At 34.9% G+C, this 15,669-nt stretch overlaps 3 protein-coding genes across 5 annotated transcripts; all 3 read left to right on the top strand.

Moving 5' to 3' along the window:
* Positions 1 to 5,365, top strand: LOC106347000 (GPCR-type G protein 1). Of its 2 annotated transcripts, XM_013786487.3 has the most exons (14): positions 1 to 186; positions 255 to 624; positions 721 to 821; positions 1,019 to 1,126; positions 1,231 to 1,351; positions 1,694 to 1,823; positions 2,098 to 2,176; positions 2,734 to 2,822; positions 2,989 to 3,081; positions 3,842 to 3,868; positions 3,973 to 4,059; positions 4,400 to 4,471; positions 4,674 to 4,804; positions 5,021 to 5,365. In XM_013786487.3, the coding sequence occupies exons 2-14, from the start codon at positions 410 to 412 to the stop codon at positions 5,172 to 5,174; spliced, it is 1,407 nt and encodes a 468-aa protein (XP_013641941.1). In that variant the 5' UTR covers positions 1 to 186; positions 255 to 409; the 3' UTR covers positions 5,175 to 5,365. The 2 variants fall into 2 exon arrangements, with proteins under 2 accessions (XP_013641941.1, XP_048604165.1); XM_048748208.1 differs by lacking the exon at positions 1 to 186 and having other exon boundaries at positions 190 to 624.
* Positions 5,366 to 8,271: 2,906 nt separating this feature from the next.
* Positions 8,272 to 9,796, top strand: LOC106347001 (protein CDI). Its single transcript, XM_013786488.3, has 2 exons — positions 8,272 to 8,613; positions 8,794 to 9,796. Exon 2 carries the CDS (start codon positions 8,810 to 8,812, stop codon positions 9,554 to 9,556), a length of 747 nt encoding a protein of 248 aa, XP_013641942.2. The 5' UTR covers positions 8,272 to 8,613; positions 8,794 to 8,809; the 3' UTR covers positions 9,557 to 9,796.
* Positions 9,797 to 12,588: 2,792 nt separating this feature from the next.
* On the top strand, positions 12,589 to 14,955 carry LOC106406285 (tocopherol O-methyltransferase, chloroplastic-like). 2 transcript variants are annotated; one of them, XM_048746332.1, is made up of 6 exons: positions 12,589 to 13,022; positions 13,481 to 13,644; positions 13,712 to 13,816; positions 14,140 to 14,343; positions 14,428 to 14,530; positions 14,617 to 14,955. In XM_048746332.1, exons 1-6 carry the CDS (start codon positions 12,659 to 12,661, stop codon positions 14,718 to 14,720), a joined length of 1,044 nt encoding a protein of 347 aa, XP_048602289.1. In that variant the 5' UTR covers positions 12,589 to 12,658; the 3' UTR covers positions 14,721 to 14,955.
* The last annotated feature ends 714 nt before the right edge of the window (positions 14,956 to 15,669 follow it).

Genomic DNA, 15,669 nt, shown 5'->3' with positions numbered 1-15,669 from the left:
TAATTAAGCTTTGATAAAGCTTGTTATGAGCTGTCTCCGTGATAACTACTGTGTAGCTCAGTGGACGGTTAGCATCGCTATACGCTTCCACTCCGCGAGTTCGAGTAAAGTCACGTTGATGTTGGTGGTGGTGATTGTGATGATGATGATGATTAGTAGAACTTGAACCCTAATCGATCAAATAAGGTATTCTAAAATACCTTTTTAAAACTAAATAATTTAATTATTTCGGAAATTGAGCTTTTAATCTACAGATCCAGCACACCGGAATCGAAAATCAAACAACCAAAGCTTGCTCGCGAAGCTAATAGAAAGCTGCTGCTGAATCGCCATGGAGGTTGTTGAGAAACGGATCTGAGTGTTTTTTCCGGTTCTCGTGACGAGAGAAAGAGAGATCTGGAAATAAGCGATGGGATACGGATTGGCGATCTACGAAGGCGCGGTGGTGATGGCGTCACTGTGTCTGTTGGGATGGGCAGGTCTATGGTTCCTGAATCGGCGACTATACAAGGAATACGAAGAGAAGCGAGCTTTGGTTCAGATCATTTTCAGCATCGTCTTCGCCTTCTCTTGTAACTTATTGCAGCTCGTTCTCTTCGAGATCATACCTGTGCTCTCTAGAGAGTAAGTCCCAAAGCTTGATTTCTAGATTCTTCTGTTACCTTACTAGCCGCTGCCGCCGCCTCTTTGCAGTTTGATTGATTGTGGATATGATCGCAGGGCAAGGATGGTGAACTGGAAGGTGGATCTCTTTTGTTTGATACTGCTTCTCGTTTTCATGTTGCCCTATTACCATTGCTATTTGATGCTTCGTAATTCTGGTAAGCTGCCCTCTTCCGTTTATGGATTTTTTTTCTTTGTTTAGAATGCAATCATTATAATAATTGGTTAATGATTGATTAGCCTAGACTACAGTAAGCTCTTGTTCTTTTCCTTATTAAAAATTCTAGACTATTAGCTTTCCTGCTACATTTTGTGGTGTCTGTCTATAATTTGTTATCCTAAACCAACATCTCAGGTGTAAGAAGGGAGCGTGCCTCTGCTGCGGCTTTCTTATTCTTGACAGCGTTCCTTTATGCTTTCTGGCGTATGGGAGTTCATTTTCCTATGCCTTCATCAGATAAAGGTACTTGCTTTCTGCATCATAGCATTCTCATCAGCTAAAGATACTTCACATGTTTTTTTTGTCGTCTCTTGAGTTTGTTGACTGAATGTCATGTTTCCTCCAAGGCTTTTTTACCATGCCTCAGCTGGTCAGTAGAATTGGGGTCATTGGTGTGACCTTAATGGCTGTCCTATCAGGATTTGGAGCTGTAAATTTGCCCTACAGCTATATATCCCTCTTCATTAGGTAACACTATATTTCCCATAACTGCTATATACTGGTCTATGTTTTTCCCTTTTCTGGTTTATGCTTAACCCACCAATAGAGTCTTTTCCGTAAGCTGCAACATTCAATTGACTGAATAATAAAGCATACATAACGTGTATATATTGCCCACCTGCATGTTCTTCCATTAGATAGTGGGAACAAAAAATGTGTAACAATATGCTTAGAAATCCACCACATACTTCCATGAGATATCTCCATTCTCCGGAGGCTTGTCACTTCACTGATTGGGAATCTGCTGGATTGTCTAGAAGACATTGCTTTCTAATAACATTTTTATTTCTCTCTTTCACACACTTTTAGGGAGATTGGAGAAGCAGATATAATATCTTTGCAAAGGCAGCTGATGCAGTCAACTGAGACATGCATAGCAAAGAAGAAGAAAATTATTTTGTGTCAACTGGAGGTGGAACGAAATCTAGGATCAGAAGAGGTTTGTTATTGTTTTATCCTCCGGCATAATTTATATGATTATATTGTCGAGCTTCACAGTATTTTTACCTCTCTGTGCTTATGTCATACTTAATATAAAATCTTATGGAAGAGGACTATTCTTATGTTTCAAGTTACTCATTGTACTCTGAAATGCTTGTGTCCTGTTACTTGGCAATAGTGAGCAAGCCATATAGACTGAGAATGTTGTCATAAAAGGAACCAATACTATAGATGAGTTTGGCAGCTAACCATGTAATGCTTTTTTCCCCCAGAATCAAAAACGTAGCTCTTTCTTTAGAAGAATTGTTGGGACTGTTGTGCGATCGGTTCAAGATGACCAAAAGGAGCAAGGTCAGTTTACGTGTTTTGTTTTTTGAGGTGTTGTTGTGCTGCACAATTTTGTTTTTTTTTTGGCATAAATACTGAAACGAGTTGTTACAAATTCCTTAGTTTGAAATAGTTACTAATCATTAATCTTAGCGGCTTTGGCTTTAGGAGGGTGAGACTGGTTATATTAATGGAACAAGGACCTTTGTTATTTACTCTATTTGGGGATGTATTCTCTACTTTGATGGTACTGTTAGTAATTCGATCAACCACAACAACATAAGGGAACCGTACTGTCCTTTTTGTTATCTAGAAGACTCTAAACCCAAAGAGTAACGTTGATTCTTACCACAGTGCGAGGCTTACGTCTGTTTTTGTCCATACAAATGTTGAGTTGACCATTTATCTAGTGCAGAAGAATTGTATTCAAGTACCCCTTGAAATAATTTTTTCCTTGGTTTTTTAGATTAGCTTTTGTTAAGTTGTTAGCACAAGTACCACTTGCAATCATTTTTTCCTTGGTTATTGGGATTAGTTTCTGGTGATATCCCCCTAATTTATTGATACTTTTTCTTGAGAAGACATAAAAATATTGGAGGCGGAGGTGGAAGGCTTAGAAGAGTTGTCAAAGCAGTTATTTTTGGAAATATATGAGCTACGCCAAGCAAAGGTTCGCTTTCAGCTGCTTTGGTTTTGATTCGTTACAGAACTATACTCACTGACTTGGTGGTTACATCTTACTTGGTTGACTTTTCTGTTCTTAATTGCTATTTCTGGTGGTCTTTTTTGGTTGTGATACTCTTTTTACATATGCTCTGAGTTTATCCTATTTTCAGGATGCTGCTGCCTTCTCTAGAACTTGGAGGGGTCATGTGCAGAACTTACTTGGTTATGCATGTTCCATTTATTGTGTGTATAAAATGCTGAAGGTAATTTTCTGCATCTCTAACGAGGTTCTAGATTTTTATTTTGTAAACTCTACCCCATACTCCGTCCTCGTATCAGTTGCAAGAGAATTTAAACTGCTTCGCATGCTTATGAAAATAGCACTTGTAACCAATGCTGGTTTCATTCATAGATACTTGTGGCAGGGATCAAATTGCTTTAATTTTTTCTTTGAGTTCTTTACTGTCCTTTGAAAGAGTTTGTTGGTATCCACGTGGACGTGGGTAGCTTTTTTGTTTGAATGGTGACATATTTGGAGGATTGTAAAATAGATTACGGAATAGTTCCTCAATGATACTTCAAAATTGTGCCCGTCAGTTAGATATTTTTCCAACAATTTTTTTTCTCTTTTAATCGTTCTTTTTATAAATAAAAGGATCACCCATCTTCAAAATTTTATAACATTCCTAAAATTACATATTATATTCATACGACAAATATATTCCCTTTAGTCTTGAATAACTACTCTTATTGCGCTTTTATTGATGTTTCTCTCTGTGTTACTTTTTGAAGCGTTATGCTGTAAGATATCAGTTGATTATTAGATTTGGACAGTTCTTCATCTAATAATTATCTTTCTCTGAAACCCTTTATGCCGTGCGGCTCGGAAATAGTTAATAGTTTTCTATGGAATCTCTACCTTACTATATACATTGTGTTCTATATCCCTTGTTCAAATTCTAATTGTAACCGTGAACAAGTAACTCTAGTTTCTTCATTGTTTTCACTTTCTGTTTTGTGCAGTCTCTACAAAGTGTTGTCTTCAAGGAGGTATTCACTTGTTTTAAGTTCATTTTACATCATTACTATCCTTTAATGAATCATTTTGTGTGCCTCTTACTACATGAAATTGCTAGTAATCAGTTTGTTTACAGGCTGGTACAAAAGATCCTGTTACAATGATGATCAGCATATTCTTGCGGTGGTTTGATATAGGAGTAGATGCTGCCTTGCTCTCACAGGTTTGTGTTACTTTTCGTATGCTATCTCAGATAATGAAGTAATTAAGCTAAAGAAATCCAACGTGATTGTTGTTACTTTCTTTTTTACAATGTTGTTCTTTCTCGAATTAAAAGCCTAGGCATTTCTCTCTCAGACATATCTCACTTTCTGTTGGCTTTGATGGAATGCAAAGTTAACTAAATAAAGAGATCATAGCTTTCTCAAGGCCTAGTTATATGACCTAACTTATCAGAAAATGTGAAATTTATGCCGACTTCTCAATTTCTTTACGTAAGGATTGCTGGATTGTACAACTTTGTTCTAACCCTGTTTCTTTCTTTCTTTCTTTCTTGTTTGCAGTATATTTCCCTGTTGTTTATTGGGATGTTGATTGTGATTTCTGTAAGGGGATTCTTGACGAATTTGATGAAGGTGAATTATGATTCTAGTTTCTCAAATGTTTTCATTTTCACTGGTGTGTCCTTGTATTGTCATCTATGCACTCAAGCCACTGGATATTTTTCGATGAAAGCCACGTTCATATAATTTCTCATGCAGTCCTTTTGATGTCTTCTCCTGAGTTTGAGTGCGGTCTAGTATTGGTTTAATGAGTTGTAGTATGTGGATGGTGCAGTTTTTCTTTGCAGTGTCGAGAGTGGGAAGTGGTTCTTCAAGCAATGTGGTGCTTTTCCTATCTGAAATCATGGGGATGTACTTTTTGTCTTCCATTCTTCTTATCAGAAAAAGCTTGAGAAATGAGTACAGGTACGCAAAAGGAGATCGTTATATCTTAATTTCCTTAAAATTTAAAGTACTTGATGGCTTGTTTTGGCTAGAGATTTCGTACGTATATGGAACTTTCTACTTGTTGAGAAGCAACCTTTGTAGCATTGAATGCGTCAGAAACCATACTTGCTGCTGAGTTTAAAAGATGGAAACAGGTAATCTAAAGCATTGTGGCTTGTGGGTGTAACTTTGCAGGGGAATCATAACGGATGTATTGGGTGGAGATATCCAGTTTGATTTCTATCATCGATGGTTCGATGCAATTTTTGTGGCTAGCGCCTTTCTTTCTCTCCTGCTGCTTTCTGCACACTACACTTCTAGGCAATCTGATAAGCACGCCATTGAGTAAGCTTGGCCTACACAAAGCTTAAAATCAAGTTATTACTAGTAACGGTTGCATAATGTGTGGCTTATTCCCTTGGCTATTTGTTTATTGTTGACACTTCTGAGAGAGAGATTTTAGCTAATCGGTTCGAAACTCCATACATACATATACACTCTTGTACCATTAAGTAATATATTATTATTGACATTTAGTTATGTTAAGTTCTTTCTATGTTGTTTCTACTGATGGAGTGATGGATAAGTCAACGAGATTCTTGCTCATATCGAAATTGCAAGTGCATAAGCACTCTTGGAGTAGCTTCAACTTTCATTGTTTGACTTGTTTTTTTTTCATATAACAATGTACCATTTCAAATTAAAAAAAAAAAAAATTCATGAATTTACTTGTACATTATCAGTTTATCAGTCATTATAATTGTTTTTATTATTTATAATGCAAACATGTTAACAAGAGCGTCCAACTGGTGTTCTATCAAGTCGGAGAAATTTCAAGTTCTTTTCCTCGGGATATATTTCAATCTGAAAGTACAAACTTAAAATCTAATCTATTAATTTAGGGTTCTATTTTTTTTATCTACTTAAAAAATTATCATTTAAGTTTTGGAGCTATTCATTTTTCATTAGAAATAAATATAATATTCCTTATAATTTGTTTATATAATACAATATATAACATGTTTAAGCATTATCCTTTTCTAATACACTAACCATAATTAACCCATACGATATACTCATCGATTATCTAAACAATTTGCATGACCAAATACTCATCAAATTTACAGCAGTTACTCCTCCTTACAAAATATGCAACCATATAGTTTCGTTATTGTTCAAAAACTAATACCCGATCTTACTCATGTTCTAACCTTGGTGACTATGACAAGAAACTCTTCACTTCTTACAAAATATATGACCATATGACAACAAACTCTTCACGTCTAACCTTAAAGGACCCTATGCACTTTCAAATGTTCTCCTCTGTTATTATTTTGTTCTTTAATCAGTTCCTCTTTAGTGGTCCAATAAATTCATTTTATAAAAAGTTAATAATGTAGCAAAAAAAATTTATATATGCTCTTTCATATTACCAATGCTAAATAATATATACATTTCATTTGCAATGTTACTAAGACCGGGTGTTTGTTTTAGTCAAAGAAAAAAAAGACTGGGTGTTTGTATACATCTCGCATGGCTGCTTGTGTTCAGGTTAAAGTGACAATGTCAGTGACAATTTATATAATCTTATATTATAATTAAAAGAAATATAAAAATGGATATTTCCATGTTTGTTTGAACTTCCTAGATTACTGCAAAATATTTGAAAATTTTAACTGCATTTTTTTAGTACAAATCGCAACAACAAATGCCAAATATTTAAAAATTTGTTATGTTAAAAAATATTTAAGAAAATGCCAAATATTTGAAAATTTGTTATGTTAAAATTTTTGTAAAGAAACCATTAAGATTTGTTAATAAAATGTTTAGATTTTTCCTATTTAAAGTATATTCCAATATCTTTTAATTATAGTCTATTGTTTTTTTGATAAAAATAATCAACTAATATAATATTATAATATACGAAAAAGACTTGAGGATTTAACTAATACAAATATGAATAAGAGTACGACAGAGAGGAGATGGCTCGCATTGTGGTTATGCTATGTCGTGTTCGCCGCCATCCCCCTCACCACAGACCTCACATGAGCCAATACTTCATCATTTCTCTTCTCTTAGGAGTTAGCCACTAATCTTTTTTTCACGTTGCAAAATATAGTCTTAAGTATATATGTTAATAACTTTTTGTGTGAAAAACAAGCAGATTTTGCATGCTTTAGAAGGAAACGTATCACTATCAAAAAAAAAAGGGTTGATCACTATCAGAACTTCACTAATGGATGAGATCGGGTCAAAGCAATGTATACAACTCATATGGAGGAAGCATTGACACTTAGACTCGAGCCAATACAATGATGAAATTAAGAAGTTTAGAAAAATGGCACTTGGAACTCAAGAGTACAACCTGTGAGCAACGAGGTCCAAACCACCCGTCAAATGGAGATGGGGAGTTTAAAACAGCCATTTAAGGTTATAGTTAACCGTCTCTTTAAATCAAGAAGTTTGCAGGTATTTTGGATTCTTATTTTTTAATTAACTGTAAATATTTGAGAATGCCTAACTCTAACAGAAACCACTACAGTATAAGCATGATGTGTTTTAAATTGTTTTTCTTTTGTTTCTTTCTTTAGAAGTTGTGTGATATTATTTTCAGTGTTATTCTTTCATGTATTCTATTAAAACAATATTATGACCTATTATTAATTGTTATGTCCAACTATGTATTTCATTTATTTAAAGAATTATTTTATCAAATTAAATTAATATTAAACACAAAAATGATTACAAAAAACTTAAATTTTAAAATTTTAAAATTTAAACAAAAAATTTATCCTCCCTCTGGAAGGGAGGATCATAATCTAGTTTATTTTATTAAAACAGAAATCACAACTTTATTTTATGTTTGATTTTTTAAGTTGGACCATTCATTAAAAGTTTAATTAAATGAATTTTGCATACATATCATTTTAACTATTCTACAAAAATCAAATAGATATTTCTATATTTTCTCTTAAACATCTGAATAAATTTTTTTTATATCTTTTTTTACAGTAAAATCAGACTTTATAAAAAATAAAATATATATTTCGTATTTATTTAAAATATAAATGTATATTTCATTTTTCACTTTAAATATAAATGTATATTTCGTTTTTCACTTGAACAAACCTTTTAAATAATAGATTATTTAAAATATACATTTATATTTCATTTTTTTACTAAAATAAACCTTTTAAGTATCTAATTAATTTTGTAATTATATTAAACTCATGTACAATTTGTATTAAATTTCTCATATTAATCTAACATAATATTTTCAATTTGTATTTAAGATTTGTTAATTTAGAATTTTGTACTACACTGTTAAAAATATATTATTAATATGAATGACCGGTCTAGAAATGCTATTTTGAAAATGCTTTATTTTTCTGTTATCAAATCGTCTGTTAATCCGAATAACAACCACACATTTTTGAAAGAGAGAAAAAAAACACAAATAAATAAATTAAAAAAAATATATATATATAGCGAAAGCGCACAGAGCGTGGATGCCAGCGGCAAGCACATGGTATAGAAGGGAGGCAAAGCATAAAGCTCACGCGGACGCCGAGTCAACACGCGGGTCAAGTCGAGTCTCTCTCTCACACATAAAATTTAGCACATTCCAAATTAAGATTCACCACTCTCCTCATTCGTCGCTCCAAATCTACTTTCTCTCTTTGGTTCCCTGATTAAAAGAGAAAAGAAGATAACAAAAAAAAAAAAAAAAAAAATCATTTTGGTGTCGGTGGTTATTCTTTTCGCTCCGTCTCCAAGCGTTTCCTCAGGTCTGCTCATTTTTCCTCTGCATTGTTCGTTATCGTTCTCTCTGTTTTCACTTGAATCGACTAGAGTTAGCATTTCTATGCAAAACGCTTAGCGTGTTATGAGATAGATCAATACGGACATGAGCATTAGCATTTTTGATTCTGCAATTTGAAATAGATCTTTATGAACTCAAAACGCAGATCCAAACAAACAACGATGACGATGAGCAACGGCGATTTGAAAACCAGCAACGCCTCTTTCAGGATCTTCGTCGGTTACGATCCACGCGAAGATCTCGCCTACCAAGTCTGTCACCACTCCATCACCAAGAGATCTTCCATCCCCGTGGAGATCACGCCCATCGTCCAGTCAGATCTCCGAGAGAGAGGCCTCTACTGGAGAGAAAGAAACCAGCTCGAGAGCACCGAGTTCTCCTTCACCCGCTTCCTGACTCCCCACTTGTCTGACTACCAAGGCTGGGCTATGTTCGTCGACTGCGATTTCCTCTACCTCTCCGACATTAAAGAGCTCGTTGATCTGATCGACGACAAGTACGCGATCATGTGCGTTCAGCATGATTACACTCCCAAAGAGACCACTAAGATGGACGGCGCGGTCCAAACCGTCTACCCGAGGAAGAACTGGTCGTCCATGGTGCTTTACAACTGCGGCCACCCGAAGAACAAGACCTTGAGCCCTGAGGCTGTCAACACTCAGACTGGTGCCTTCCTCCATAGGTTCCAGTGGCTGGAGGACGAGGAGATTGGGTCTGTTCCTTTCGTCTGGAACTTCCTTGAAGGGCATAACAGGGTCGTCGAGAACGATCCCGCCACCCAGCCTAAGGCCGTGCATTTTACTCGCGGTGGGCCTTGGTTCGACGCTTGGAAGAATTGCGACTTCGCTGATCTCTGGCTCAGTGAGATGGAAGAGTACTCCAAAGAGAACAACAAAAATGCGAATTAGAAAGAAAAAAAAAATAGGTATGTTACTTTGCCAACACAAATCTATAGTTTTTGCTGAGCCAGTGATCACTACTCTTGTGAATGGCTTTGGATTTGTCATTTTTCTCATTGAAATTCGTTTTAATTATTCGCCAACACTAATACCAATATTAAGACCTATTCGTTTTTTTTTTTTTTTTGGTTGGACTTGTACCTTGTACTGATATTTTATTTGTAATTTGAATGAAGCAACTTATTTTTATTTGTGACATTATGCAGCACTTGTTCTTAATTGGTTTATTATAATCACTAATCCAAAGTAATTATCATTAGCTTATATTGATGTCCTTAATTTTTATATTCTGACTCAAAAATGCACATACCGATGAAATTCTAGGAACCTCAATATATACTATAGCCAATTGATACGAGGATAATAGGAGTCTCAATATCTACTATAGGCAATTGATACATGAATAAATGATAAACACATACCAAAACACACATTAGGGATGAAACGAAACTGATGCAAACCTGGCCGGCTCAAACCCTATAGGACAAGCTGAACACTTTGGTCGAGTTGGTCGAAATGACACTTACCTTGGCGAACTGATCGAGCTGAATCGCCCTACCTTGGCGAATTGATCGAGCTGAATCGAAGTGACACTGCGAGCTAGACGAGATGATATTCGAGTTAGTTGGACTGACACTCATCTGGACAAGCTGAGCAAGCTGGTTCAATCTTCCAAGCTGATTCGACCATCCGGGAAGCTACATTAGACGAATGGGCTTGTACTGGAATGCATTTGGGCCGAAATGTAGATCTAAACATTTTTATGGTTTACAACTTTCGCCAAGGAGTAAACAATTTTTTTCTTGAAGTATTTTCGACAAAGCTGTCCAAAGAGAGTTCCAAGACTGGTCAGAGCTGTGTGAAGACCAAGACTTGGCCTTTATTTTAGTTAAAATCATTATTGAGTCGAAGTCTTTGTTTACTAGTTTCTAATTTTTTTTTTCATCATTTTTTTTTCAATTTCTACAGATTGTAATCCTAAAAATAAGGCCTAAATTACCATAAATAAAATTTATCATAAACTTGTTTTGTTTGAGAGTGATTCTCTTTGTTTCTTAGGAATGTTTCAATATTTTGGTGTGATGCTGAAGATCAAACCCGTATATCATAAGTTATTTCGTAAACTCTTGTATGAGCATTTTACTACCAGCTTATTTTACGTTTCGTAGTATCAACAAAGTACACATGTACAAAATTACCTAATATTTATTATATTTTTAATATACTTAAAATTTTTGGAATATTTTATCTTTTTTAAAAAGATGGAGTATTTGATAAAAACATATGTTCAAAAACTTTGAAATTTCGTTAAATATTTTTCTTCAACTTTGGGATAAAGCGTTTTGACTTGAAAAGAACAAAAGATTCCTAAACATTTCATATCGAATATTGGTGGACTCCAATACGCTGATTCCCGATATGAATGAACTCTTCTTTATTTTTATAAAATTGAAAACTTAACTTTTATAAAAAATATATCAAACTGGACTCCAATACGCCAATTCCAGATGTGAACTCATCCATAGTGGAACTGTGTCCAGCGGACTACATGCAAAGTGGTAGCTGTCACAATGACCTTGTTTTAGCTCTGATTACCTTTTTTTGAGCTCTCATTTCTTACTTCACGTCCTCTAACAATATTTGTTTGCTACTGACGTTCTACTAAATCACAAAAATAAACTTAACTGAACCTATTTTGACCATATCCACTTGGACAAAACTGTGAACAAAAAAAGAAGATAAACTAAAGTAAAATATTAAGCCTTTTTTACAAAAGAAAAACTAAAGTAAAATATGGATGTACATGATTGGCCCTTATCCCAATACATATGGTATCAGAAAAGTTTGTGGCAGTAAAAGTTCATCAGACTGTACTAACACCATAATTTCAGACGCAGTCACGTTTCTTGTCTCTCCAAAACACTAAAACACTACAAATCGAAAAAGACGGAAAAATGTAAAAGATGTAAAATGTTAAGAAAGTCCTAAAGGCGGAACCACATGATGACCCATATAAAGCTACCAACCATCAAGAATGGTATGCAAAAGAGAACAACCACGTAAGTGAAGCAGGAGAAGTTTATCAAAATTTTGAAGGAGAAGTATCACAACTAAGAGATGTTGGTTCTTAATCTATTGGAGAGGAAGATGAAGAAGAGTTTTGTGTTGAAGAGAGACCATGGTATACCATACTCTGATCAACATGATGAAAACCAACAAGAAACTCTTTATCAAGTCGACTAAAAAATTATAGACGAGAACAAGAATGTCAACATATATTTGTTTGAAGAAAAGTCTTCATTGAGGTTGGAAGAGATGATGATAAGTTCAGATACACCCATTTTGCAGACCATCATCAAGAACCATAAAGATACTTATGCTGGGAGAGAAGCATAAAACAACCAGTGTAGATGTTTTTAGATTTTTATGAATTTTATGATTTTCTAAAATTTTATATCTATGGAAATCTATTATTTTTATTATTTTATAAAAATATTCAATTTCTTTTTTGAAAAAACAACTTTTTTTCTGCAAGAGCTGTTGTTAACTGAGAACATTCATAAAATTGATGTACTAAATTGACAAAACAGTTAATAGAATTATTATATTAAATAACAGAAAGGTTAAGTATTAAATGGCTTATAATTTTTTAATTTCTTGTCAAAGTTCTTATAAAAATTTACTTAGAATACTGTTATACAAAAAAAAAAATACATGTTGTGTAAATATTTGGTTTATGGATTACATTTTAGATATTTAATTATTTTAAAACTAGATATGAATAAAATGTTAAGAATAAAAGACGTATTTCAATATATTCAATTTTCAGTTTGATTCATGTCCAATTTTTAGATATTGAAAGCAGGAACTATTTAGATATTTTTGATTATTCAGTTAAGTTTGGTTTGATTTGTCGGTCCTAAATAAAACATCCTTACCTAAAAATTAATATAAAGATAAATAAAAAGTAGGGGACTGTGGCAATAAAGAAAACATATTCCCCCCCCATACACAGAGCCACTTTCTTGTTCCGCCAACCTCTCATTATAAATGAAAGCGACTCTCGCACCCTCCTCTCTCATAAGCCTCCCCAGGCACAAAGTATCTTCTCTCCGTTCACCGTCGCTTCTCCTTCAGTCCCAACGGCCATCCTCAGCCTTAATGACGACGACGACGGCGGCATCACGTGGAAGCGTGGCTGTGACGGCTGCTGCTACCTCCTCCGTTGAGGCGCTGCGAGAAGGAATAGCGGAATTCTACAACGAGACGTCGGGACTATGGGAGGAGATTTGGGGAGACCATATGCATCACGGCTTCTACGATCCTGATTCCTCTGTTCAACTTTCAGATTCCGGTCACCGGGAAGCTCAGATTCGGATGATCGAAGAGTCTCTACGTTTCGCCGGCGTTACTGGTTCGCTTCTCATGCTATACACTTGAGTTTGATTCGTTGTTTGTTATGAATGATAAAACTACTACACATGAACACTCTCTAGATTTATTATAAACATATTTTTTTTTGAACTTATATTATAAACAATTCTTACAAACAAAATACTCTTTGAAATATATAACAAAGGTTTAGTTTTGATTTGTCGGTAAGAGAAATGAGTAGGGATGTTTGAAGCCAGATAAAGCCTTTCTTTTATCCCTTGGGAGAGGCTTACAGTAAGCCACGTCCCATCCAGAAGCAGACCCTTTCATTCCCTAACTAGGCTGGATGATGATGAATAAGTTCTTCCTCATTTCAAGATTAAGAAAACAATCTAAACTGAAATAAAAATTTCGCAGTCGGTGAAAATATCTTTATGCTTGGGATTGTTCTTGTTATTATAAATTAATATTATAAACACATGACTTTTTTTAAAGAAGAGGAGAAAAAGATAAAGAGAGTAGTGGATGTTGGGTGTGGAATCGGAGGAAGCTCAAGGTATATTGCCTCTAAATTTGGTGCCGAATGCATTGGCATCACGCTCAGTCCCGTTCAAGCCAAGAGAGCCAATGATCTCGCCACCGCTCAATCACTCTCTCATAAGGTGTCTTCTTGTACATTCGACCATTCTTTCTGCGGAATCTGATCTAACTGAGACGCCACTGGACCAGGTTTCCTTCCAAGTTGCAGATGCACTGGAGCAACCATTTGAAGATGGTATATTCGATCTTGTGTGGTCAATGGAAAGCGGTGAGCATATGCCTGACAAGGCCAAGGTATACTACCTAGCTCACCATAATCTTTATACTAGATTTACTAGACAATATCCATCTTTTTGATGTCCATTAATTTTAAATAAACAAAATAAAATATATGAGAGTAAAATTTTGTCTAGATTATCTAACAATATTTTATAATAATTATCACGTTTTTCTATTTAATTATGGCATGGTTTCTTTTTGTCTAAAAATTTTAGGCAGAGTTTACAAAAAGAAAATTGCAGTACCTGTTAGAAAACAGAATCTAAGTGTGATATTTTTGAAACTCATTCAGTCTTCGTTGTGCAATTATATTTACCGTGTGTGCGAAATGAGTGTAGTTCGTGAAGGAATTGGTACGTGTGGCGGCTCCGGGAGGAAGGATAATAATAGTGACATGGTGCCACAGAAATCTATCCCAAGGGGAAGAAGCTTTGCAGCCATGGGAGCAGAACCTCTTGGACAGAATCTGCAAAACATTTTATCTCCCGGCCTGGTGCTCCACCTCTGATTATGTCGATTTGCTTCAGTCCCTCTCGCTCCAGGTTATTATATTTCTAACGCTCCGATTGCTAAAATCAGTACTTGGAGCTAGTTAAGTAGTGTCTCAAATATATGTGTGTTTGTAGGATATTAAGTGTGCAGATTGGTCAGAGAACGTAGCTCCTTTCTGGCCGGCGGTTATACGAACCGCATTAACGTGGAAGGGCCTTGTGTCTCTGCTTCGTAGTGGTATGTTTCCGCAATGTTGTTCACATTCGTGATTCCAAATGTTTATAAGATTAGAACTAAGGTTGTTGGGTGTCGGAAACACACAGGTATGAAGAGTATAAAAGGAGCATTGACAATGCCATTGATGATTGAAGGGTACAAGAAAGGTGTCATTAAGTTTGGCATCATCACTTGCCAGAAGCCTCTCTAAGTTTAATCTATAAACAATAAAATTGTCGTTTAAGTTCTTTTCAGCGAATTGATTTCTATCTATGATATAGGAGATTGAATAAGAGTCACTTAAGAAATGTGGATGCATGAGATCCCTTAACGTCATGAATATTGTAGTTGATGTCCATTATGGAATGTTCTAAATTTACTTGATTCCTAAAAGGACCTACATATATGTTTCATTATCAATAGAATAAGACACACCAATTCCTCTTCTCTTTTTACTTACAACCCTAGCAATTGAGCCCCTAAAAACCAGTGATATCTCTCCATCATAAGATTCATAACTCATCCTCAATCATCGAGCCGACCAATGAGATAACTTCTCATGATTTATAAATCTGCCGATGATTTATTATTGATCTATTGCTTTTCTTCTATATGCCACCAATATTTAAACCATGTTTCGTTTTTATCTAGATAAGTTATTCTGTCATGCTTTTCAATTTTGATAAACTGAGTATTGTTTCTTTACTGGTCTATATTTTAAGAAAGCGCATGTGATGGAGTTAAGGACTTTAGAACCATTTCTATTACGCAGATAAATAATCTTGTTTCTGGCATAGTTTGCAAGCACTGCACCAAGATAAAACTTTCTTTAGTTACCACAAAAAAGTTCTTATTCTGACGAGCAATATATTCTTCCTTGAATAAAGAATCCGTCGGAGAAGTAAGAAGGATGCCTAAACCGATTCCAAATGAACTAGAGCCACACCCGTTTCAAAATAAAAATGGACCTTGTGCAAGTTGATTATTTTAAACCAAGTTCAAGGTTCATATTGATCATATATGAAAACTGGACCTTTTTAACAAAAATAAAATAAAACTGAAAGACCCTAAAACACAAAGAAAAAATAAAAAGAAAATATGTGTCATGTGCATATGCATTATTGGCACATGGATAAAGACGGGTGGCTACAGCCTATATC

Source organism: Brassica napus, chromosome C2 (genome assembly GCF_020379485.1).
Source record: "Brassica napus cultivar Da-Ae chromosome C2, Da-Ae, whole genome shotgun sequence".
NCBI classification, from domain to species: Eukaryota; Viridiplantae; Streptophyta; class Magnoliopsida; order Brassicales; family Brassicaceae; genus Brassica; species Brassica napus.
Note: the sequence above shows the minus strand (reverse complement) of the source record. Positions and strands in the feature narration are given on the sequence as shown.

Coding starts and splice junctions, on each gene's coding strand:
- LOC106347000 (XM_013786487.3), top strand. CDS start 410: ATGGGATACGGATTGGCGATCTACGAAGGCGCGGTGGTGATGGCGTCA. Junction 1,824..2,097: donor GAAATCTAGGATCAGAAGAG/GTTTGTTATTGT, acceptor TTTTTCCCCCAG/AATCAAAAACGTAGCTCTTT. Junction 4,472..4,673: donor TCTTGACGAATTTGATGAAG/GTGAATTATGAT, acceptor TGGATGGTGCAG/TTTTTCTTTGCAGTGTCGAG.
- LOC106406285 (XM_048746332.1), top strand. CDS start 12,659: ATGAAAGCGACTCTCGCACCCTCCTCTCTCATAAGCCTCCCCAGGCAC. Junction 13,023..13,480: donor ACGTTTCGCCGGCGTTACTG/GTTCGCTTCTCA, acceptor TTTTTAAAGAAG/AGGAGAAAAAGATAAAGAGA. Junction 14,344..14,427: donor TTCAGTCCCTCTCGCTCCAG/GTTATTATATTT, acceptor GTGTGTTTGTAG/GATATTAAGTGTGCAGATTG.
- LOC106347001 (XM_013786488.3), top strand. CDS start 8,810: ATGACGATGAGCAACGGCGATTTGAAAACCAGCAACGCCTCTTTCAGG.